This window comes from Pseudophryne corroboree, chromosome 5 (assembly GCF_028390025.1).
Source record: "Pseudophryne corroboree isolate aPseCor3 chromosome 5, aPseCor3.hap2, whole genome shotgun sequence".
Taxonomy (NCBI): domain Eukaryota; kingdom Metazoa; phylum Chordata; class Amphibia; order Anura; family Myobatrachidae; genus Pseudophryne; species Pseudophryne corroboree.
The window spans coordinates 165,368,196-165,392,556 of NC_086448.1; the positions used below are offsets into that span (position 1 = coordinate 165,368,196).

General features: G+C 42.9%; 1 protein-coding gene and 1 pseudogene across 9 annotated transcripts in view; one reads left to right on the plus strand and one right to left on the minus strand.

The window, feature by feature from the left end:
• The window catches only part of KMT2C (lysine methyltransferase 2C), a 573,154-nt gene that overhangs the window by 220,405 nt on the left and 328,388 nt on the right, over window positions 1-24,361 (minus strand). For 8 of the 9 annotated variants that reach the window (XM_063921867.1, XM_063921864.1, XM_063921862.1 and 5 more), the window contains exons 13-20: window positions 19,179-19,298; window positions 16,088-16,201; window positions 12,296-12,397; window positions 11,302-11,406; window positions 10,800-10,981; window positions 10,293-10,457; window positions 10,067-10,176; window positions 9,477-9,530 (exon numbers count right to left, since the gene is read on the minus strand). In XM_063921867.1, coding sequence (XP_063777937.1) covers window positions 9,477-9,530; window positions 10,067-10,176; window positions 10,293-10,457; window positions 10,800-10,981; window positions 11,302-11,406; window positions 12,296-12,397; window positions 16,088-16,201; window positions 19,179-19,298 — 952 coding nt within the window. The remainder of the gene's footprint in view (window positions 1-9,476; window positions 9,531-10,066; window positions 10,177-10,292; window positions 10,458-10,799; window positions 10,982-11,301; window positions 11,407-12,295; window positions 12,398-16,087; window positions 16,202-19,178; window positions 19,299-24,361) is intronic. The other variant, XM_063921863.1, reaches the window with a different exon arrangement.
• LOC134931421 (5S ribosomal RNA) lies at window positions 2,919-3,036 on the plus strand (annotated as a pseudogene).

Consider the following 24,361-nt stretch of genomic DNA (forward strand, 5'->3'; position numbering starts at 1 on the left):
CCATGCTGTTCCTATATGGACTGTATATTGACAGTGTTAAGTTATCAGTGACAGCGGTGAAGCGCACATACTTCCTGGTTAGAAAACGGATGTGCGTTCCACAGACAGGAAGTGCTACGCCGCTGCTTGTCTGACATACACCACAGTGCACACAGCATGTACTCACTTAAATGGTGAGTTTGGGTTATAGATTAGATATGGCACGTGTTTCTTATATTGATTCATATAATGCAATGTGTACCACGTTGGGGGTGGTTTGTTGTTAATTGGTGGGCAGGTATTTGTGGGGGTATATATGTCGGCTCTGTCCATTGTGTGTTGATCTTGACAAGGGTCCATATCAGGCCCGAAACGCTTGATGTATATTTCTCTGGTGTGACGCTCTAATTAAAAGCCTGCATAAAGAAGACTGGTGAGTGCTCCCACTTTATTGCAATATATATATATATATATATATATCTCCACACGTACAGGTGGTCTTCAGTTTGCTGGCACACATACACATCAATTATTACCAAATAAGATACTTTGTTTCACTTAAAGAAGATCCACTTGCAAGAAGACATCCTGGACATATTTAATCAATCTGCTCTCTTCCTTTTATGATTAGGTCTGGAGGGCGCTTAACCCAATGTATAAACGGAGTGGAAATATTCTTGATTTGTTCAGAAACAACTGAACAAATATTATAATAAGATGTCACTGCTAATCTTGAAGTGCAGAGGGCGCGAATGCTGAAAATAGGATTTTAATTACCTACCGGTAAATCCATTTCTCGTACTCCATAAGGGATACTGGGCACACTTAGTAAGATGGGGTATAGATGGGGTCCAAAGGAGTTGATGCACTTTAAATTTCTTCAAACAGGGTGTGCTGGCTCCTCCCCTCTATGCCCTCCTTCACAGCTCAGTCTAGGAAAACTGTGCCCGAAGGAGATGGACATACTTGAGAGGAGGAAACATGACAATACAACTAGTGGTGAGATTAAAGAACCAACACACAGCAGAACAGACAGACTAGCAACTGCTAGTGCAACCAGAAACAGCATCAGCTGATGGAAATATATTCACACAGGAACAAAAACTTGCAGGAACAGTCGAAGCACAGAGGCAGGCTCACAGTATCCCTTATGAACTAGGAGAAAAGGATTTTAAATCCTATTTTCTCTATCCTCCATAAGGGATACTGGGGACACTTAGTACAATGGGGACATCCCAAAGCTCCCAGAACGGGTGGGAACATGCTGAGACACCTGCAGCACCGTATGCCCGAATAGGACATCCTCTGTAGCCAGGGTATCAAACTTGTAGCATTTGACAAACGTGTTTGTCCCTGACCATGTAGTGGCCCGGCACAGCTGCAGAGCCGAGACAGCGCGGGCAGCAGCCCAGGAAGAACCTACCGATCTGGTGGATTGGGCCTTGATTGACCGAGGAGTTGGCAAAACCACTGAAATGTAGGCCTGCTGAATAGTATGCCTAATCCAATGGGCAACTGACTGCTTTGAAGCAGGACACCCTCTCTTGTGTGCATCATACAGCACAAAGAGGGAATCCGATTTCCGGATAGCAGCTGTCCTCTTCACATAAATCTTCAGGGCTCGTACCACATCCAAGGACTCAGGAATTGAGCAAGAGGCCGAAGCCGCTGGAATCACAATAGGTTGATTCAGGTGGAATGCAGAAACCACCTTAGGCAGGAACTGTTGACGAGTTCGGAGTTCTGCTCTGTCCTCATGAAAGACCAGGTAGGGACTTTTTCAGGACAAAGCACTAAGTTCTGAAACATGTCTAGCGGAAGCCAAGGCCAATAGCATAACAGTCTTCCATGTAAGATACTTGACCTCAACCGACACCAGGGGTTCAAACCAAGAGGACTGCAGAAAGGACAAAACCACGTTTAGGTCCCAATGTGTCGTGGGCGACACAAAAGGAGTCTGGATGCGCAGGACACCCTGCAGGTACACAGGGCTTCCGTGAACAAGCCTAGCTCACAGGTGAAATGTACGTCGGATTCTGACGTCCATTCAGTGACGTCATCGCGGCTTCGCCCTCTCCGGAACGGGCGGCCGCACGGTCACAGAACACGGGGCACGGACACGATTTTCAATCAAACTACAGCCACCTTTCTCCAAGGATATCTACATCACTGGAAGTGGTAACATTTAACATTGTGTCCGTTTTTCAAACAGCGCTTCAGACCCTTAATTTGGGTCTAGCAACGTTACTGTCTGCTCCGTACTTTTCATTCAGGATTGAATCTATTAAATTAGTTGATCAAGGACATGTACTATAAGCTTCTATAGTCTTTATATATGGACAAAAAAGACTGTTTTCTCTGCTGCGCCAATTTAATCAATCTTCTGTAGATTTATCTGATCACAGGCTATTTACAGCAGACAAACTCAATAGGTAGTGACTACTACAAATACTGTGCCGGCATCTTAACAGCACATTAGACCCCTCTATTGGGACCAATAATCTAAGTGCCTGCTTTGTGATTATCTTTAGGATTGAACCTATTTGCAGTTAATCAACAACTGCCTTGTTAGCCATTACAATCTTGGTTAACACAGGAATACATGGTTTTTCTCAGCTGTTATTAATTTAACATATCTGATCATAAATATTTGCTATTTATAGCAAGAAAACCTTTAGATAGGTACTTTCAGTACAGCAGCAAACCCCTTTTTTGTTTAACACAAAAAAAATTTTTTTCAGATTATCTTGCTGCAGGATCATTTAATTATCACTTTGCTGGTCATTAGCAGCACCCCTTACCCTTCAGTGGGACTAATAACTTTGGATTTTGCTTCTAAATCATAACTTACCAGGACCAATCCCAGGGAATTTTGGTTAAATACCATTTACACATACTCTTAAACCTGACAATTGTTTACTTATCTCTTGAAATAAACGGCCCACGGCCATACTATCCTGAATACGCCCGAACACGTCCGATCTTGGAAGCTAAGCAGGTATGGCCTGGTCAGTACGTGGATGGGAGACCTCCAGGGAATACTAGGTGCTGTGGGCCGTTTTTCCTTCAGGCAACCCAATATAATTTTTTTAAGCTTATCTTACAATCCGATCCTTTCTGTGACCTGTACATATTGTTTATTTTCAACAATTATACAACAACCACAAAAATTTTCACCTGCCATATCTAGAACCTTATTTGGTACAATGGCAATCTAGATTTTATGTTTATTCTTTTCTGTTCACCTCCAGTGAAATTTTCTATAGAATATTATTAAAAGTTAAGTTTTATCTAATTCTATAGAGGAAGGACAACGAAAGGGTCCTCTCCTCTACCATACACATTTTTTTCATATTTTACCCAAAGAGTGCTTCCACACAAGGGTATTTTGTCTTTCTCTTGTTTTCTCATGTAGGCTAACTACAAAATCCATGGGAGCACCGCCAAAACTCAGTACTATTTATGATTTACAATAATAGTCAACATTTTGGTACCTTATAGATATCTTTCTTTTTGTCTACAACCTTTATTTTTTAAGCTGGTGCAGATCCACAACCTCGTTTTCACAATTCACCCTGCAGGTACGTCTGGACCTCAGGAAGAGAGGCCAATTCTTCTGAAAGAAAACGGACAAGGCCAAGATCTGAACTTTTATGGAACCTAATCGTAGGCCCATATCTACACCAGCCTGCAAAAAACGCAAAAAGTGTCCTAAGTTGAAATCCACTGTCTGATACTTTCGGCCCTCACACCAGGAAACGTATCGTTTCCAGATATGGTGATAATGCTTCGATGTGACAGTCTTCCTGGCCTGAACCATGGTGGAGATTACTTTTCCTGGAAGCCCCTTATCAGCTAGACTGTTTAGATCAACCGCCATGCCATAAAACGAAGCCGCCATAAGTCCGTGCGAGAGGGTCCCTCGTCCTGGAACAATAGCACGGAAGCTTCTTGTTGAGTGGAGAGGCCATCAGGTCGATCTGCGGGCAGCCCCACTGGGCTGTGACGTAGTGAAATACCTGCGGATGGAAACCCTACTCTCCCGGGTGCAAGTCGTGACGACTGAGGAAGTCCGCCTCCCAGTTGTCCACTCCCGGAATGAATATGGCAGAGACTGCCGCTGCATTCCTTTCTACCCATAGGAGGATCCTGGAAACCTCCCGTATGCAGGCCTTGCTTTTTGTCCCTCCCAGCTGATTGACGTATACCACAGCCATGGCGTTGTCCGACTGAACCCAAATGGCTCGACCTTGAAGCAGAGGAGAGCCATCCAGACCTGAGCTCATTGCTCTAAGAGACTTCATCTTGAACCGGAAAACTCGCAGATATGGGTTTAACAATCCGAGGTTCAAAATGGGCCTCACTGAACCATCCGGTTTTGGCACCACAAAAAGGCTAGAATAGTATCCTTTGCCCCTTTGTTGCAATGGCACAGGAACAATGACCTGGGTCAGAACCAATTTCTAAATGGCCTCCTGTAGCGTGAGGCGCATGTCTTCTGAAGTCGGAAATCCCGATTTCAAAAACCTGTGAGGTGGAGAACTCTCGAACTCCAGTGTGTAGTCCTGGGAGATCAGGTCTTTTACCCAGGCATCCTGGCAGGAGCAGTTCCAAATGGAGCTGAAGAATCTCAGACGCGCTCCCACCCTGAGATCCTCCAGGAGCGGAGGGACACAGTCATGCTGAGGGCTTGGAGGAGACAGAGCCGATACCCTGATCCTGAGATCCTGCGGTGGCAGGCTTACGTGACTTACCTCTAGAGACTCATGCCGCATTTGAGGCACCTCTGGCCTTTCCTTTAAACCGCGCAGACCGAAAGGACTGCAGGGAAGACCCAGCGTAAAAACGTCTAGCCGGTGGAGCTGCAGATGGGAGGTATGTGGACTTACCAGCGGTAGCCTTCGAAATCCAAGTGTCTCACATCCGAATAGCCAATCACCTGTGAAGGGTAAGGCTTCCACACTCCGAAACCACAACGCCCTGCGTGCGGAAACCACCATTGTAGAGGTACGAGCATTAATAATTATTGTCTCACAGAGGAAACGGGCAGATTCCTGAATATGTTGATTAAGCGTCACCATTTCAGCCAGGGACTTATTCCCAGTGGGGCCCTCTTAAAGGTTACCTGCCCACGAATGTATGGCGTGAGTCACCCAACATCCAGCAATAACAGGCCTTTGGGAGGCCCCTGCTACAACATAAATAGATTTTAGCATGGTCTCTATTTTCCGGTCCGCAGATTCCTTTAAGGATGTAGCCCCTGGAACCACCGTCTTTTTTGAAAGGCGTGATAACGAAGCATCAACAGCAGGGGGAGTCTCCCAGAGTTTACACCCCTCCTGAGCAAAAGGAAAGGCAGCCAGCAATTTCTTAGTCACCTGGAACTTCTGGTCAGGAGCAGCCCACGGCTCCCTGAAAAGATCATCCAATTCCTTTGAATTAGGAAACGTGACCAGTACTTTTTTCTGCGCAGAGAAATACAGACTGCTGCACATCTGTCTCAGACCCAGGGATACAAAGCACATCCCTTACAGCAATGAGAAGTGACTCTACACCCTGTGCAGCAGAGGAATCATCCATCTCAGTATTAGATTCCAACTCCTCCCCCTCTTCAACTTTGGCACCTCCTCAGAGGAGGATGTCAGGTATCCTCTTTTTTGGGGTAATGGATGAGATAGAGGGGGAACATGTCTGCTTTCTGCCCTATCTTTAGTCAGCTCAGCCACAGACTGTTGTAACTTCTGCCTTTCCTGTCTAGTAGTAGTTAACTCATTGGACATGTCAGCCATCATCGCTTTAATAGAACTCAGCCAAGCTGGTTCCTGTAAATCACCCCCTGAAGCCCCAAGGCCGACTGCATTCCTCACACATGAGAGAATCTGCAGGGGAGGGAGAAAACCTGGGGTGACAAACATTACACACACCTTTCTTTACCACGCATCAAACATCAAACACCCACACACATACATACACAGAGACACAGGTACAAGCAAGTCTGCCCAGCCCAGTATGTGTGGAGAAACTCAGACAGGAGAAACCAGCATACAGCCTGAAACTAATAATGCAGAAGTTAGATGCAAGGCAATTTGTAATATAGTGCGTGAGGAGCCTAATATAAGGGTCCCACAGTGGGCTCTCCCCCCTAACTAGACCCCTGCACTAGTGTCTGGCTGTGGAGTATCACTTGGAGGAGCTGGCAGTCCTGCAGCAACGCTGAGAGTGCAGGAAATGGAGCCAGGAAGCCGCTGGTCCCGCTCTGAGGAAGCTCCGCCCCTTGCAATGGCGCTGGAGCTATATACATATTTATACTGGCAAATTCCCCAAACTCATGTAAAAAGTATTTTCAGCTCCTAATTACACTGCCGCTGACAGTCTGCACAGGGAAGGGGGGTATGGGATCACCCCAGAGGAAGTCCGTATGCCCCCCCCCCCCCCTCTCCCCCCTCGTGTCTGAGACCGCACCAAGAACTGGAGGGGCCCTGCTAGTGGGACCCCTGGCAACACTCACCTGACTTAAGGCTCTGTGCTGGCGCTGTGGGGAGTGCGGAGTGCTGCGTGTGTGCGCGTGCGCGTGCGAGTGAGCAATGCCTGCGGTACACTGACCCACAAGAACGATGTCCTGTCAGCGGAATCCAACTCAACACCTCCGGGAGGCCGGTGTCGGTCCCCCGAGCGTCCCTCGGTGCAGGTAGGCTGTTACCCAACAGCCTACCTGAAAATAAACTGAAGAAAAAAAAATCTCGTTCACCAGTGTGCATCCTCTCCTGAGGACACATTTTTCTACACTGAGCTGTGAGGTAGGGCATAGAGGGGAGGAGCCAGCACACCTTGTTTGAAGAAATTTAAAGTGCACCGGCTCCTTTGGACCCCATCTATAACCCATCGTACTAAGTGTCCCCAGTATCCCTCATGGAGGATAGAGGAACAGGTTTTCATGTAACACTAAACTCCTGTTTGTAGTCTGTCTCATCCCATCTATACCATTGCACTAATCAGATCAGTTTGCAAACGGACAAAGCCATTAGGATAGAACAGAACAAGCATTCATAGTGCAAGACGGGGTGTGAACGCAATGTCCCCCAAATGTATTTGGATGATTTAATGGGATCTCTAAAAATTCTTCTGTCATTCATACATTTTGGGGGACATTGCTAACCTAAGTAACATACTAAAGTAGGGAAGAGTATGCTCCTTCACTGCTGTGTGCAAAACATTCTTTCTTAAAGTTGGCATCTTTGGAAATAAATACACCGAAGAAGGAGAAATTGGTAAAAGTATGGACACAGGACTAGGTTGCAACACGGGCACAATTGTTTCACTCACTGTCCCATATTGTGCTGCACACACTAACAAAAGGTTGTTATAGCTCCCTCTCTAATGGTGTGTACACACGGTGATATCTTTGCTATGCCCGATTTTGACTATGCGATTTCCCTTGAACTATCCCAGAGCCCAGATTTTGACTATCTGTACTTTCGAATTTTGTCTATGTGCTATGTAGGCTAAGTGCCAGTTTGGACTATACTTTGTACTAGATAGTACACTAGATGCCTGCACAAACTATCTAGCCTTACGCTACCGACCACACGGGAGTGCGCAACGGGATCGAATCGGTATCACAAGCTGCCTAACACCTTGAGATGTGCACTAAATTTCCTTAAGATTTTGATTATATAGTCAAAATCTTACAGATTTATCTCACCGTGTGTACAAACCTTAATGCTGAAAGGACCATATTTAGGTACAAAAGAACATGTGGCAGTTGAATGTGGAGAGCATTCGATGGAAAGTCCGAACCTCAGGATTGCAAGCCATTTTATCTGAAAAAAGATAAACTGGACTTTATGAGAGACCAATCTCAAGGTGCTGTCCACATAATCCTGTAAATAAAGTTAAGATGCCCACAAAAGGATGAGAGGTTAATCCTTTTCTCTTACATCCACTAAAGTAGGTTTTCCACAATAAAACTATTGAGATGACATAGGTTTCCTGGGTCTTATTCATGGATGCAGTCAGCCAAGACAAATACTGGTGTTTATATGGACCCTGACAAAGATGTCCTCTCATCTATCAAGGTGCCTCCACTAATATGATTAGAGCATTTGACTGCCATGAACTTCTTGGCCCATCCGTTGCTTCAAGAATTATTGGGACTTCCTCTTTAGTTACTCAGAAAACATGGATATCAGAGGTAAAAATAGACTAGTTTGAAATGCCATGTGAGTGCATTTGGATACACGGTTCTTGCACAGTACCGAGCAACTCTGTGGTTGAGAGAAGGTGTCATGTTGATCTTCGTCTGAACCAACCTTTACACAATCTGGTTGAAGACCTGCAGGAGATACAGTACCATTCCCAAGGATAAATGGCATGCAAAGGTCAGCATTCTAATTTTCTAAAGCTAGGATGAAGATAGCGGTTATTGTCAGGACATACTTTTCCACCAAATTGAATATTTTGTTTTACAGTAAAGGGCTCCCTAGTACTCCACTTTGATTGTTTATGTATTTTTTCTCCTGGTGACCTAACTGGATAGCCTGAAAAAAAATATACATTTGAGTTTTTCGCTCCTGATGTTTCTTCACAGGTAATTGAATACCGGCATTAGTCACACACAAGAAACTATATCACATTTATCAGCATAATTTCCAGGTGCTTCCTAGTCCAATCGCGTTGCGACTAAGATGAATTTTCGGCAAAAAACCCTGCAAAAATGCCCCGATGCTAGTGGAGCTGCACGGGACCTGACGGGACAAACGCACCAGGCATTTCACGCTTCGTGTCATATTGAGGACACACAGTACGTACTACTGAAGAAAGCAATCTCCCTGATAGTCCAAGTCTAGACATGGCACTACGCTTAGAACAGCTTCTGTCACGTCTTACTCTAGTATAGGGCTCACATTCATAGTGGCCCTCAAACCAGTGGTCTGAACACAGGGACCAAACCCCACAAGTATCAAATTAACCTAACTTGGGAAGAGATTGAGGCTGCTTCTTTTGCTGTCCCGGCTACTGGAATGCAGCCTGAGGTCCAATCTCTGAAGCAGCAGAGAAGCACTGGATAATTGCTAATGTCCATCCCCCCTTCAGCAGAGTCCTCTATTACAGCATAAAAAACGGAACATAAGGGATGAGTAAAAATAAATAAATAAAAAACTTATGGTGACCCCAACTTTGTTACAACTGATCTCCCGATTGGTGGAGTGTGTAGAATGGGAAGAGACAGACTACAAACAAATTTATAATCTTACATAAACGTCTACTCCTGCAACAATGCTCTTTACACCCCAATGGTAGCAGTGCCTGCCGGAATGGATAGATGAGAGCTGCTGTTAAGATGTGGTTTAAATAAATACAATGGATTTTTAATATTCAGTAGGTCATGCTATCTAGATATGCAAATACCTCCTTTCCAGCACCTCCACTTAAGATACCAGTCATATTTAAAAAACAACAAAACATTTATACAGGAAGCCGAAATTGACTTCTCTTACCAAATTCCCTCGTTTTTGGAACAATCTGAGCATCAATTGGGGAGTCACACTCCTCTAAATGTGGCAAGAAAAAGAAAGAAACAATGTTAAATCATTTTGAGCAATTTGTAATAGCGCACAGTGAGGCAGGAACAACTGAAACATAAGTTATTTTATTATATTAAAAAGGAATGCAGAATGTCAGGGTATAAGAGGTAAAAAGGAAATTAAGGAAACCTAGTGAGTAGCACTGTGACGACACTACAGATCTTATGTATCCGCTCTGTGGTCGCACTCTTCTCCCAGACAGGCATCATGTGACAGTTTCTGTGCCTCTGGCTGGAAGCAACACACTAAGCACCTCTCCCATACAGAGCAGTCATTTTTTCAGTTACAGTATATCGATATAAGTGTTACATACACTTTCTATGGATTTATTTATTTTTACCGCAGCTCTAAATTGCTCACATGGGCTTTCAGAAGATCACCAATGCTAATGGGTTAGATATGTTAGCTATTATTATTATAATAATTATGATACTGCATCTAAATAATTCCAATTATTAAAAATGTAAAATGCAAACAATGCAGTCACTGGTCATGGACATTACCTTGAGTTGGTATTACAAATGGCTTACACACGACACAATCAAAGCCGCTGTCTGCTGCACTTTCCACTTCTACCTCCGTAAGTAGGCTCTGACAGGCACCATGGGACCACCTAAGAAAGGCACATTTACTGGCATATGTAACCATTTAATGCAAAAACAGAAGCTACAGGTAAAATGAATCAGAAAGATAACCAAGGAACGGCAAGCACTAGAGAATAGCTCTTACCGGTCACACTGTCTACACTGAAGAATTAGCTCGTTCTCTATGTAGTTCTGGCTGCATACAGGGCAGGTGGATAGGCTTGCACATGGAGCACACTGTGTGTAGTTATTCTGCCACTCACATCTCAACCCTGGCGTTATTGCTTTGCAATTGTTACAGGATACACACCTAAAAAGTAGAATAATAATTATCAAATAAGATAACCCTCCACACTTCACAAATCTGACATTTTTATTAAAAGGTACTCTGGAAAAACCATTCTTAACAGATATATTATTGGTTACATGGAAACCTTCCCTGCAAAATATTTATTTGAAACTGCGCAGAGAATCCTGATCAGCACTGCGGTACAGTAGGGACAGTGATGGGGGCTGGAGGTATATTACATATAAAGTAAACATCAGTGAGATAAATCCTGCCAAGAGTAGGCGGTGGTGGTAACGGCAAGGGTGACTATGGTCTGTTTATTCACCTGAAACATGCATGAAGTTATAAACAGTATAAACTAACCATTTACACTTCCAGCCTCCTTTAGGAACAGTCTGTAACGGAGGATCCAGGCAGTATGTATGATAGCTAATGTCACAGTCATCACAGAGCAGCAAACGGCCAGGATCTGAGGCTTTGCCACAAGCCTCGCACACTGTACATTCCAAACACCTCCAGCCTTTGCGAAGAATAACTTTACTAATCTAGAGAGGTAATCAAAAAATATGGCAAATACAGACAGATCAATAAAGTTAAAAAGCAAATATTCTAACGAGCAGGCAACAGAAAGAGTATTGCCAGTCATTAAAGCATGGTATTTCAGTTAGGGTTAGGAGGAAAATATTTACACTACAATTATAAAATATAAAAAAAGACAACTGACTGACAGTATAAGAGATGAACTATTGCTGTTTATTTTGTCATAGGAGCGCAGTATATCCATGTCACTTATGTGATCTTTTGCTTAGATGTTATGTCTTAGTAATGTTCCCATGAGAAGTAATAGAGATTTGTGGGCACTCACCTTAATACTGACACAGTATGGATGATAACACTGCCCGCACTGAGAGCAAGCAAGAAGTCTCCCTTCAGCACCTTTCCCAAAACTCCCGCACACCACGCACATATCCTATAAGACATGCAAATCAAACCAACACTATATTACACTGTGAAAAGCAGCAGGCTTACCTAATTTTACATTAGAAAAACAAAACGCCATCAGTGCCCTAACAACAATTTTATGTCATTTACAAAACCAAAATATAATCTAGCCGCACCAGCCACACAACTATACAGGTGTACAATTTAACGTGCTCTCAACTGCTCCTGTAAACCAAAGTAATCAAACATACCCTATGAGCGCAGACCACAATTGCTTACACAAACCCCAGAAACTATTTGCTTGTATGGATTGAGGAATTTTATTTAGGGAGGGATTAAATTAGGCTCTACCACGCAAGAAAGAAGGCTTGTAGCTTTGGACTTTTACGCCCATCACAATTCTATATCCTTGTGTGGTAAGTCTGAGACTAACCCATGGATTCCGGGATATGTCCCCAGAGCTATGAGCTAACACATTCGCTGCTGCCTTGATAAGGGCAAAAAGCCCTACTTACTGCGGATTTCTTTTCTATCATCTTAAGGCTCAAATAGAAATATGTGCTACTGTAAGTGCAGCCTGTGGGCTTATCACGGTCCATTGAGGGCTGCAATTTAACACAGTAGTTCTGGCCACGGCTACAAGCTAGCAAACATTATGCTCTTAGAGTAGGTGAAACAAACAGGTTTAATAAAGAATTATGTTGTGTTGGGGAAAATCTCGGTCTGCATTCTATGACAGGATAATTAAGGGATGGCAAAGTTACGGTATTTATGCAACTGGGGCAAACCGTGCAGAAAAAGAACCTATAATAAACTTTACTATAGATGGAAATAATTTGCTTCCCTTCCAGTTGTAGCATGAACTAGAGCCCAGTACCCAAGTTGCTTTCAACCACTATCTGAAAATAATTGCAAACCTGATGCAAGGTGAACTTGTCGCTTCTGGAAAATAAAACGACAGTGTTGTGCATTGAGGTTTCTTCCTCCTCCTTGTATGATGAAAGATCAATTGTGGTTAACTGTAACAGAAACACAGATCATTCAGAAAGTCTCTAAGGAATACCCCGCATGTTCTAACAATAAGCAGGCCTTCCCAAACAAGAAACTTTCACAGGTTATCTGTGACGCAGCAAGATAATGGGAACCTCCACAAATCTCAGCAAAGCTTGAACCTGACATTGCTTGCGCATGCGTATTTACATAAATAAAGGAAGATAAAGGTTCATTATTTTGATTATAAAGATGGCCTCACTAGGTTTTGCACAAATATAAGCATTGCCAATGATGAAAAATCCCCACAGAATAAAGGGTTAAAACTATTAAGGTATATTCACAAGTAGGTATACATAACCTGTGTTTTAGTGTTAGGAAAAATATGTAATATCTATTGGGTAAACAGGTGGCCAGCCAGCAATGCAAGAAGCTACACTTTGCTCCTCAATGTGTTATATCCCTACTCTCTCCCCACCTTAATCAGCATTTCAGATTGCTGGATCGCACACACACCAGTCTGGAGGGTAAACATGCTAGTGCTCTATACATATAGCTCACTGCTACTGCATACTCTGAGCACATTTGTAGGTTCTGCTGTCCACCCACGTGCAGGTGGCCACGATACACAATACATACCTCCCTGCTTCACCCAATATTGTTCAGTGAATGGCGCTTAAACAAATGTAAAAATAGTCATCAACAATAACAAGACATGAGTGGAAGAATAGCATGGTGTAGAACGCACCTTGCCAGCTCTCCAACATCTCCTGTTTATTTGGGGTTTCACACTGCGGACTAGGTGCACTGATGGGGTAACTCCTGTGTCTCTTGGTGTCCTGTGATAGGCTGCTCCCGTACTTCTAAATCATTACTTGCTATACAGGGATCTCTGAGACTTGGCCCGGCTGTGCTCAGCAGTCCAGCGCTCCTGGCTTTCAAGCACCTGCCCTGCCGTGTTGTCTCTTTTAGCCCCTTCATGATTTTTGCGTAGGAGTACTCTGGTGTCATCGGTGCGCTGATTTCTCCGGCTCTTCTTGGTCTGCAGCAGTGGCTAGTGGCATGCCAGGAATCAACAACCGCCATCTTGTGCCTGCTCTCCACCATAGTTGTTTTTTGGAGTTCTCTGGAGTCCCAGTGGATTCATGACATTATGGCTGCATTTCCCCTGTCCACGAGGTGTCATCTCCCTGTCTTTTCCAGCCTGATGGCTTCCTCAGCCCTGATGTCTTCTCCTGGGGTGGCCTAAAGTTGTAGTGGTCATCTTGACTGGGTAAGCCCTGTGATCCGGAGTCTGTGTCTACTGGTCCCTGTTGGATGTCACTTGCACTCGCTGCTTCCTGTTCTCTTTTCTAGAACTCAGGATGGTGCCATCTATTTTCATATGTGGAGTATCTCTCTCCATTTGACTACTGTGACTATCTGGTGCTTAATTTTTGTCTCATTGTGGCTACTTATTTCCCATCCAGCAACGTTTACCATTACTTATTTTGCGCCTTCCCCTGGAGACTAACTGTTCATTATTTACTGTGCATTCCACTGTGCATCCAGACATGTAGCAGGTGCAGCAGCTAAATTGGAAAAATTTGCCTGCTCTTCGCTGGTCCCTCCACGGACTGACCCACCTTCAAATAGCCAGACTTCCAAGCTCCATACCTCCTACATAGGTGCCAATAGCACACCCACCATCTCTTCAACAGATCTTCCAGGGCATTAATGCCTCTGAAGAGGGTTACTGACCAGATTAGACAACTACAAGTAGATATGTCCCTTGTATGTCACAAAATTAAGAAAATTCTGGAGAGGGTTGGGGAAGCTGAACACGGGATCTTGAAGACTTTCTTGTCCCGTTGGTGACAAACTCTCCAATTAGCCCTATCAAATGGCGGCAGTTAAATCCAAATGATCTGATTTGGAGGACAGACGTTGGAGAAACAATGTCGATTTTGGTTTTTTCATCTTTTTGAGAAATTCCTTGAAGATTGTCTTGTGAGCACATTTGGCAGAGATGCATTTACGTAGCAGTTCACCCTGGGGTGTGCACACCACCATCGCTCCTAGTCACACCCACTGGGGTCTCTGTATCTGGCTATTATAACTAGTTATCTTAATTTCGGGTGTAGTTTGTTATGCCGGCGGCCAGCATACCGGCGCCGGAATCCCGACCGCCGGCATACCGACAGCTGGGGTGGCGCAAATGAGCCCCTTGCGGTCTCGCCGCACTCGCCACGCTGCGGGCACGGTGGCGCGTTACGCGCGCCATGCTATCTTTTCTCCCTCCAGGGGGGTCGTGGACCACCAAGGGGGAGAAAAACTGTCGGTATGCCGGCAGTCGGGATTCTGGTGCTGGTATGCTGGTCGTCGGGAGCCCGGCCGCCGGCAACCTGAAGACCACACCTTAATTTCAGTGATGCTGTTCTGTTACAACTCAACTTTGCTATAGATGTTTATAAGAACCGTTCCCAATTCCTGCAAGTTTAGAGGAAGCTCTGAGATCTTTGAAAACAGTATTCTATGGGGTTAATTCAGAGTTGATCGCAGCAGCAAATTTGTTAGCAGTTGGGCAAAACCATGTGCACTGCAGGGGGGCAGATATAACATGTGCAGAGAGAGTTACATTTGGGTGGGGTGTGTTCATACTCAAATCTTAATTGCAGTGTAAAAATAAAGCAGACAGTATTTACCCTGCACAGAAACAACATAACCCTCCCAAATCTATCTCTCTCTGCACGTTATATCTGCCCCACCTGCAGTGCACATGGTTTTGCCCAACTGCTAACAAATTTGCTGCAGCGATCAACTCTGAATTACCCCCTATGCTCTTCCCTGCTCACTTGGTGGTGGTGTGTAATGGAACTACTTATTTATTCAATACACAATGTGAGCTGAGGGGCTTGACTCGACCAATGGTCTAGAGTTGATCGTTGATCCTAAAATACATACTATTAACACTCATGCGCATCATTTACTTCAATAGTGTGTCTCTCTATAATATGTTCTTCCATTGCTCACCCATGCTAGCTGGCTCATAGGTTGGTACCTATTTATTCATTTATTTCTGATCTTACACTGATACATGCCATGCTTGCCGTGTACCATATCTATTTATCTATTGTATGCTCTGCGGGATCAGTATGAAAAACCGGCAGCTTGGGATCCCGGCCACCAGTATGCCGGCAGCGGGGCGAGCGCTAGAGAGACCCTTGCAGGCTCGCTGCGCTCGCCACAGGTTATATTCTCCCTTTATGGGTGTAGTGAAGTCCCACATAAGGAGATAAGCATGTGGCGTTGCGGCGGCGGTGGCATTTCACCGCTAGTCGGGATTCCCATGACGGCATTGTGACCTCCAGGATCCAGACTAGCGGTATTGTAACCGCTTCCCTGCTCTGCTACTTTATTTTGTTCTTTGAGGGTGTAAATACTAAAACTATAAAATAAAATTACGCAATCTAATTAAAAACAATAGTCATCAACACCTCAAGTCGCTGAGCAGTGCTTCAGATTACCCAGCATTTATTTCTGTAAACAGATGCCATTCATGCTGACCATGCAGCCATTATAATGATTTCCTGAACACTCTAAGTTCAAGCTGTGTCTATATTGCATTATAAAATACAACATCATTCCCCACTATAATACCATGAAAATATAACTATTATAGTGGACAAATACATAGCAATGATGCGACAAAATGTAAACAAAAGTTGTTGTTTTTATACCCCTGGAATTATGAAGTTGCTTATAGGAGTTTTTAATTTCGAACGACCTCTTCCGCCTCGGCCAGACAGTCCAGACCCCCTTGGTCTCCTCCTGGGAAATCCAGAGCCACGACCCTGTTGGAATAATAAGGAAATTAAGTCTATTTAAATGCAATAAATGAGAACATAAGAAAATGTAAACTTTAGTTGTTTTTCTCAATATATGAAGCTTTAGGAGAGGATGGGAAAACACTGAAAATATAAGGAGGGTAATGCAATTTGCTTCCTCAATTTAAATATCTATCATTGTGTTATCAAGTTCAGATGTTGTGTAATAATCTCCCCTCGACCACCACCTCCCATACGTACATCAGTAGGACATATACACAGCAGTCATTAAACTGCTTAGAACGCCATACATACATTAACCCAGTTGCAGACTAGGTGAAAACCAGGGGATCAATCAGAAATGGACAGTCCCTACAAAAGCAGTTTTACATATTGAAAAAATTAGCAGCAAAGTAGTAGATGAGATTCTGTTGGAAGTAAATATCAGCCAGTATATCTAAGTTCTCACACTGCAATTCTGCAGGTAAGAACCAAACCTACCTTCTGTCAGTTTAAATCCACTTTTGAGAAAGGGTATTATACAAGAAAGATGCAACAAAGCCATGGTCAATGACTACGCTACTGAGTTAGCATTGCATCTTTCAACTCATATATGCAGCAACTTACAGATAGGCGTCGCCATGCTATTCTCCCTCCAGGGGGTCGTGGACCTCCAAGAGAGAGAAAAGGTGTTGGTATGCCGGTTGTCGGGATTCCGACGCCGATATACTGTGCGCCGGGATCCCAACAACCGGTATACTGAATACCACTCGTCGCCAAACCTCATTCTATAAAGAGCATTTACTAATGGACTACTGATTTACATGCTTTTAAAACTAGGCCAGAGGGGAATTTGCTGCATATTTTATATGGGGGTGTAAGCAGCCAATGGCACCTAGTTATGGAAGCACTACCACGCCTACAAACTGTGGATGTAGCTTTCTAAGAGGAACCAGTATTCATGGAAATGCAGCTCTATACGTTCACTAGGGCATAGAATCGATTACAAATATAGGCAGAATACTGGCATAACCTCGAAGTTGAATAGGGTAAACTTACCTATAAAATTATTTTACCTAAATTTTAAAATGTCGAAAATACTTCTGTGACTTTTTACACTAGGAAGCCTGATGAAGTGCGACACAGCAGACATGGAAAAGTAAGCTCTACAGAACTCCGCTAACATCCAGGAAGAGTGAAGAAGGCAAAGAGTGCAGTGACTAGAGAATGTGGCAGGACTAATGGAGCCAGTAACGCTAAGCTCAGATTCACAAAGCTTCATTTAAAGAGACACAAAATTTATATCCTGAAAATGCTATAAATGCTTTATTATGCAAGTATACATATATCTCTCTCTATAGAATATAATAGACATCTGTCTCTATGCGAAATTTGGCATTTAAGCAGTATTTGCTCCCGAAAACAACTGAAGTTGTAATTTCCATGTGGAAACACGTTTTACAGCCAGCAAGTCTGATGTGTATTTAGCGGCAGGGTAATATTCTGTATAATTTCAGCCACATTCTACAACCTTTGTGCAGGGATGAGGAGGGCCTTAGGGTGGCTGTGTCCATGTAACTCTTGCCCTAACAGCTGGTCTTTGTGAATAGGAGATGTGTGGGCTAAATGCAGCAGCTGATAGTACCACATACTACTTCTCAAGGCTCTGTAAAACATTTTGATCTAATTTTTAAATGCAGTTATTAGTCTAGTCCTCTCCTCTGCAGGGCAAGGATTAAGAGAACTCTAATAAATAAAAATAAATGCCCTTTTAGCTTCCGTGTTAAATAGTTTTTATTACAAAATGCACTGTGTTGCCATTAAGGACTCTTGTTTTATGAGCAATGACAGGGAACAGTGTGTAGAAGTAAAACTGTGCAAGTTCTATTTTTTGGTGTTTTGGTGGGACTTTAATACCCATGTGAAACACAATTGCTGGTGATGGAACCAAATATACATGTGTAAGCAGCAAAGTCTGAAGGTGTGTTTCACATTTCTGCTATAATCGGAACTCTTGGGTTACAGAGCACCCATCAGAATGAGCAATGACAGAGGTAGACTGAAGCTTAAACACATTGACGATAACTGCAGTCAGAGTCCTTTGGCTGCTCTCTGAAGCACTCTAGGAGATAACACAATTAAATGCGATGCAATACTTACTGCATGTTCCGGCGTGAGGTACACGCAATGAGCAATGCGCACATAACCCACACATACTGTAGCCTAAAACGGTCTATTTTCCGGCGAACCCCTATGGGGTGGTCCAAGGTAAAATGCACACTGCAGGGTGCGGGTCCCAACGTTAGCACGTCACACCAACAGCACGCTGACTGCATTGCCTCTACAGTGCAATGTCACTGGGAATAAGTTTAAATTATAAAACCTACCTTTTTATCTTACAAGAATCTCACAAAATTTTTTTTTAGATGTTCCGAAAATGAATTAAGTCCTAAAAAGCTGAGTCATGCCATAGAGTATTTCCCTACATTATAGGGTAACACTCCTACTATAGAATTCTGTTTACAGTTTATGGTGGCCATATTTACAATTTAATAGGCCCTGTTTGTAAGTGTGATTGTACTGAATTACAGTAAAATAAATGGATATATATATTTATACACACAAAAAAAATTATATTATATTATATTATATAAATATATATATATTTCTATCACACTACCAATTAACTGTAGCCAGATACAGGGGAAATTGTAGTAAAGGGTAGGAGAAGGTTATACTTCATATATTCTGTACTAATAATACACAGAAAGCAGAAGTAGCTACATTACAATATGATGAATATGATCTGTGTGCAATTCATAATAATTTAATGAATGCGCAATTTGAATGAACAACTTTAGGACCATGGGCAAAGCTGGAAAGTCTGCAGAGGACCAAGCTGTAACAGCCTAAAATGCACACAACTAAAAGTCGGAGGAAGAGACTGCTTGTCCCACTCATAACAGGGTAAAATGACACATAAGAAGAAATGCAACTTATTTACCACTTTGATGCTCCAAAATGGATTGCCGAGAAGCTGTCTGGATTTAAAAATGTCCCAACCTTCTGAGCCATCAGCTGACCAGGAAGGTGGGCTCACTGTATTATTGATACTCCAAGTCCCCTAAGACATGGCAGGTGAAAAAATATATGTATAAACTCAGCAACAGAAAAGTAACAAAGCCAGCAACATAAAGGGTTAGAAAAGCCAAGCAAACATAGACAATGAGACTGCCACAATTAATCTGCAATGTAACACAACATGCACTTTGAGATATGTGGAGAGAACACTTTGGAATGATGGACCACAGAGAACTTAGTAAGGGTTTGATATAGCCCAGACAGACCATCAGTGACTTTTCAGTAGCTGCTGGGGTACATTCCGACGACTGTCTCAGAAACGAGGGCTGGAAAGTCACACTATCTACTTCTGGACTGCAGCTTATGTTATGATCACATACATACAGTGACTATAAAAGGTACTCACCCCCACTGGGCTGTTTGATCATTTTGTTGTGTTACGGTGTTACAACATGGAACCATGGTGGATATTAACTTAAAATTTGCTTCTACTAATTAGTAATAAAACACTGAAACTGAGTAATTGCATTAGTGTCGTTCCCCCCCGTGCTAAATCCATAATAGATTAAACCTGAAGTATCAAATGATTTTCACAAGTCACATGAGTGGTTTATTGGAGTGCACGTATGTGCAGGTGAGTTGTGTCACTTGACTGCAGCAGAGATACACCTCCAAACTCCACCAGGTAGGTAGTGCATTTCTAAGCAAAGGGTACAAAATAAGGACAAAACATTCGAAGCACATCTAGAACAAGGTCACTGAGAAGTACCAATTAGGAAAATGGTACAAGAATATATCCAAGGCACTGAATATATTCCAAAGTGCAGTTAAGTCCATAAAACCAAAAAAAAAATTTGGGGGAAAATATAGAACTGTGAATCAACCTAGAATAGGGCGTCCTTCAAAGCTGATGATTGAGAAGAGCTGTAGCAAGGGAGGCCTGCAAGAGGCAAATTGCAACTCTTAAGGAGATCCAGTCCTCCATTAAAGAGCTGAGAGTATCTGTGCATGGGACAATAGTAGACATGCTTCGTAAATGTGGGTAGCATGGGAGGGTTGCAAGAAGAAAAGCCCTTGCTGAAGGAAATTCACATCAGCATCCGGCTGCAGGTTACCCAAAGACATGAGGGAGACACAACCGTGTGGAGGAAGATTCTATGGTGATGAGACCAAAGTTGAACTCTTCAGCCACAATGCTAAGTGCAATGCGTGGCGCAAACCGAGAAGACAAGGATAGGCTCAGCAATACTGAAACACCCAAATAGACTCAGATCTATCAATGCAACCAATGGGAGGAGGGATAAATACTAATGCAATTATTTTAAGTTTTGTTCCAAATTCATTTTGACAAATGGTTGGGTTGAAATTTGGGAACAAATTACAGAATACTTTGGGCAAAATTCAAAAATGTCACCTACCCCTCTCATTTGCGCTCGATGGTAACTATTCAATTGTTTCTGCTGACGGGCAAGATAACAAATTTCATCTCGTTACCCCCAGGAGTGGCGAGCTGAAAAGCGTGAAAACTGGACTTTTCCCCCAATTGTGCACATTAGTTTAGTTGGGTTTTGTCGCTTTACGTGGCTAAACCAGACTACTATGGGTGCCATATGCGTAATAACGAGGATTAATTAGATATCATGTCCCCTTCGGTGGGAAATCTTGGGGCCATATAACAATTGAATAGCGTCATTTGTGTTAACTAGTGAAAAATACATTTCAATTCAATCCATTATGGTTCCATATTGTAACACTATAAAATGTAAAAAATAAAATAAAAAAAAACCTTGTGCAGTAACTATAAATTAATAATAGACAAAAGGTCTCAAAAGGAGCTTTTCAGGAAATTAAAACATTTACATTTACCCCGTTTATTCTTTCTGTAACGCATAGAAAGCAGACCACTGTACCACACAGTGATAGATTACCTGCAAACGGCCTATAACCTGGTACCCTGTAGCACAGACTCTCAGTCAATGCTAAATAGATGCATAATGACTGCCAGGTCGGTGACACAGAACAGCAGACTGTATTTAAAACTCTACACAAAGACGTATGGAGGTAAATAAAAATGTTTCAAATACTGAAAATGCTTTGTGTTTCCCTAAATTGCTTGCTGTCAGTGCACCATAACAAATTAAAAAATACATTTTAAGGTTTTGAAACTATTCGACAGAAAGAAAAGGTACAGAAAGCAATTAACCTGCTAAGCAAAATAAAAAAATAAAAATGTATTTAGAAATAACAAGCACATTAAATAGTGTGTAGGAGCTGGGATGGCGGGGCTTCCACATTACCCTTAATGCTCATGCAAAGATGCAGCAGACAGATCGGCCAAGACGATCACAAGAGCTTATGGTCAATGTAGGAGAAAGCAAAGGGGAAGTGGCTGTGTATTGCCTAATAATAATATTCTGTCAAATAAATGTATGTGGAAAGCAACATATACCTCAAGCACAGCAAGAGCATAACATATTGGGGACGATTCAATTGTTTCCTCCGGCAGCGCTGGCTAATGGGCACCCGAGGGAGCAATTCAACTGTTGCTCGGTTGTAGTGCCCATAAGCTGTAGGAGACACAGTTATGCTCGCTGCCTAAGGTGAAATGTGTGAAAAGTGTCCCATTTGGGCAGACAAATGACACCTTTAGTATTGTGCCCAGTACTTCAGTCAGGTTTAGCAGCTATGCATGCCTACACCCGATGCTACTGGATGCGACAAGCACAAAAGAAATAGGCCTCCGCACCCCAGCACAAATATTTGCGTATCACCCCAAATGACGGGTGATATGTAAATACTGGCGTCCAAAAAACGTTTAAATGGCCCAATTGTGTTACTAGATAAAGGTTAAGTAAAAACGTGAGTAAACACTTTTGGAAGATGCACTTTACTGCATTGCCCTTCCTTCACATCAATGCGCCCCGATACTGGTGAGGAACTAGCCACATTTCCTTCGTTATAAAAGGAATATAACAGAGCTAATATGACACAAGGAGCTGTAAGAACAACACAGTAGACTGGCTGCAAACTGCGCAGCCTATACTCAGGTGACACTCACATATGCTGAGAACTGCTGTTATGTATCAGTACATGAGGCTACTACACTTTCAGTGTGACATTTAGGGGGATATTCAATTGTTTGAAAACTCAGTTGGGAGTCTGTTTTTTTCTATCTAATAGACAGGAAAAAACAGACACCTAACTGACTTTTCGAACAACTGAATTCCACCAGCTGCTCCAGCTGAGACCTCTACCTGGAGGTGTGACGCTCAGCACCCAGCTGCGTCAAACCCCTGCAGTCCTGAGCAGACGGAGGCGCTGGTTTTTAGTAAGAAATGAAAGCAATGTAGCACAAGTTTAATCATATTAATAGTACACAAAGGGGTATTTATTCTACTACAGGATGGCCGCTGTTATTATACCCACCCATGATGATGTATAGCATAACTTACTTTATGGCTGCATATAAACAGTGCAACAATAATGGTTGCATGTGTTTCATTTAACATTACTGCAATTTCAGAAAACATTACATTTAAGGAATGGACTTAATGACCTAAACTCCGTGGAGGCAGACATTTTGTGGCCTGAACTCTGTCACACTTCATTAATTCCTAGCTGTTGTTGGTTCTGTCCCCCAAAATGTCTGCCTCCACTATGCAATGTTTAGGAGTGTGTTAAAAATGTCTTGAAAAATGTTTTCTCCGAAAAAATTATCACTCGGAAATAAAATCAACCAAAAAACAACCTCTTCCAATGTTTGTGAAAGACTGAACAAGACAAGTCATCTAGCGTTTATCATGTAATATTTGAGCACAGGAGGCACGGTGGAATTGCAGTTTAAGGATTAGATCATTTATTCGTTTGGTTGCACAAATAAAAAAAATAAAACACTCTGCTTCAGTTTACTACATTAAAAAAAAAAAAAAAAAAAAAAAAAGGTGCAGACACACGAGGTTTGTAGTTTCAAACGGTGTATGTCCTAATATTTACATGGCAGAAATTTCCCATAATATACACTGAAAATATATATATTTTTCCCATCTCACTAATGAAACCAGCAGAACAGCAGGGGCCCCCTAACTGGGATAGCAGCAGTTGATGCATCAACACCCTTGGGCAGCGTACAATGTTACGTTCGAACTCCACTAGGCTGCAAGCCTACAGAAGCACTGGATGCCGGCCAGGTGCTAGTGTAGCCAGAAAATAGGATTTTGGTACTTACCAGGTAAATCCTTTTCTTTGAATCCATAGGGGTCACTGGAGTACTCTTGGGATATGGACGGGCTTCCGTAGGAACACAGCACTGAATATTTAAATTTAGTAACACTCCACCCCTCCATATCCCTGAGCACTTACTCAGTGTTTTTTACTGAGCCGAACAGGAATTAAGAGAGGTTAATAATGGAGTATTACATATAACATAACTGACAATAACGAAGTTAACCCATAACGTTACTGACAACTAACAGTTGACACCCTAACCAGCACTTGTAACTTGAACCAGTCGGTGAAAATGTGTTACCATAAGATCCTCAGAACTAACCCCAAGTAAGTAAACTGCTCTGGGTGGGCGTCCAGTGACCCCTATGGATTCAAAGAAAAGGATTTACCTGGTAAGTACCAAAATCCTATTTTCTTTTTCATCCACTAGGGGTCACTGGAGTACTCTTGGGACGTACCAAAGCTTCCCCCGTGGGCGGGAGAGCAGTTTGGCACTTGTAACACTAGGCGGCCAAAGCTAGATGCTGATGCCGCAAAAGTATCAAACTTGTAAAAGCGCACAAACGTGTGCACTGAAGACCATGTAGCCGCCCGGCAAAGCTGCGTCGCAGAAGCCCCACGACCAGCTGCCCATGAAGTTCCCACAGAACGTGTGGAATGAGCGGTTACTGACGTAGGCGGTTGTAACCTAGCATGAAGGTAAGCCTGGCGTATGGTCAGTTTTATCCATCTGGATAAAGTTTGTTTAGATGCTGGCCAACCCATCTTGGCAGCATCATAGAGAACAAATAACGTATCCGTCTTACGAACTGAAGACGTTCGGGTTACATAAACGCGTAACGCACGAACCACATCCAGAGTTCCAGACTGTGCTGTCAACAC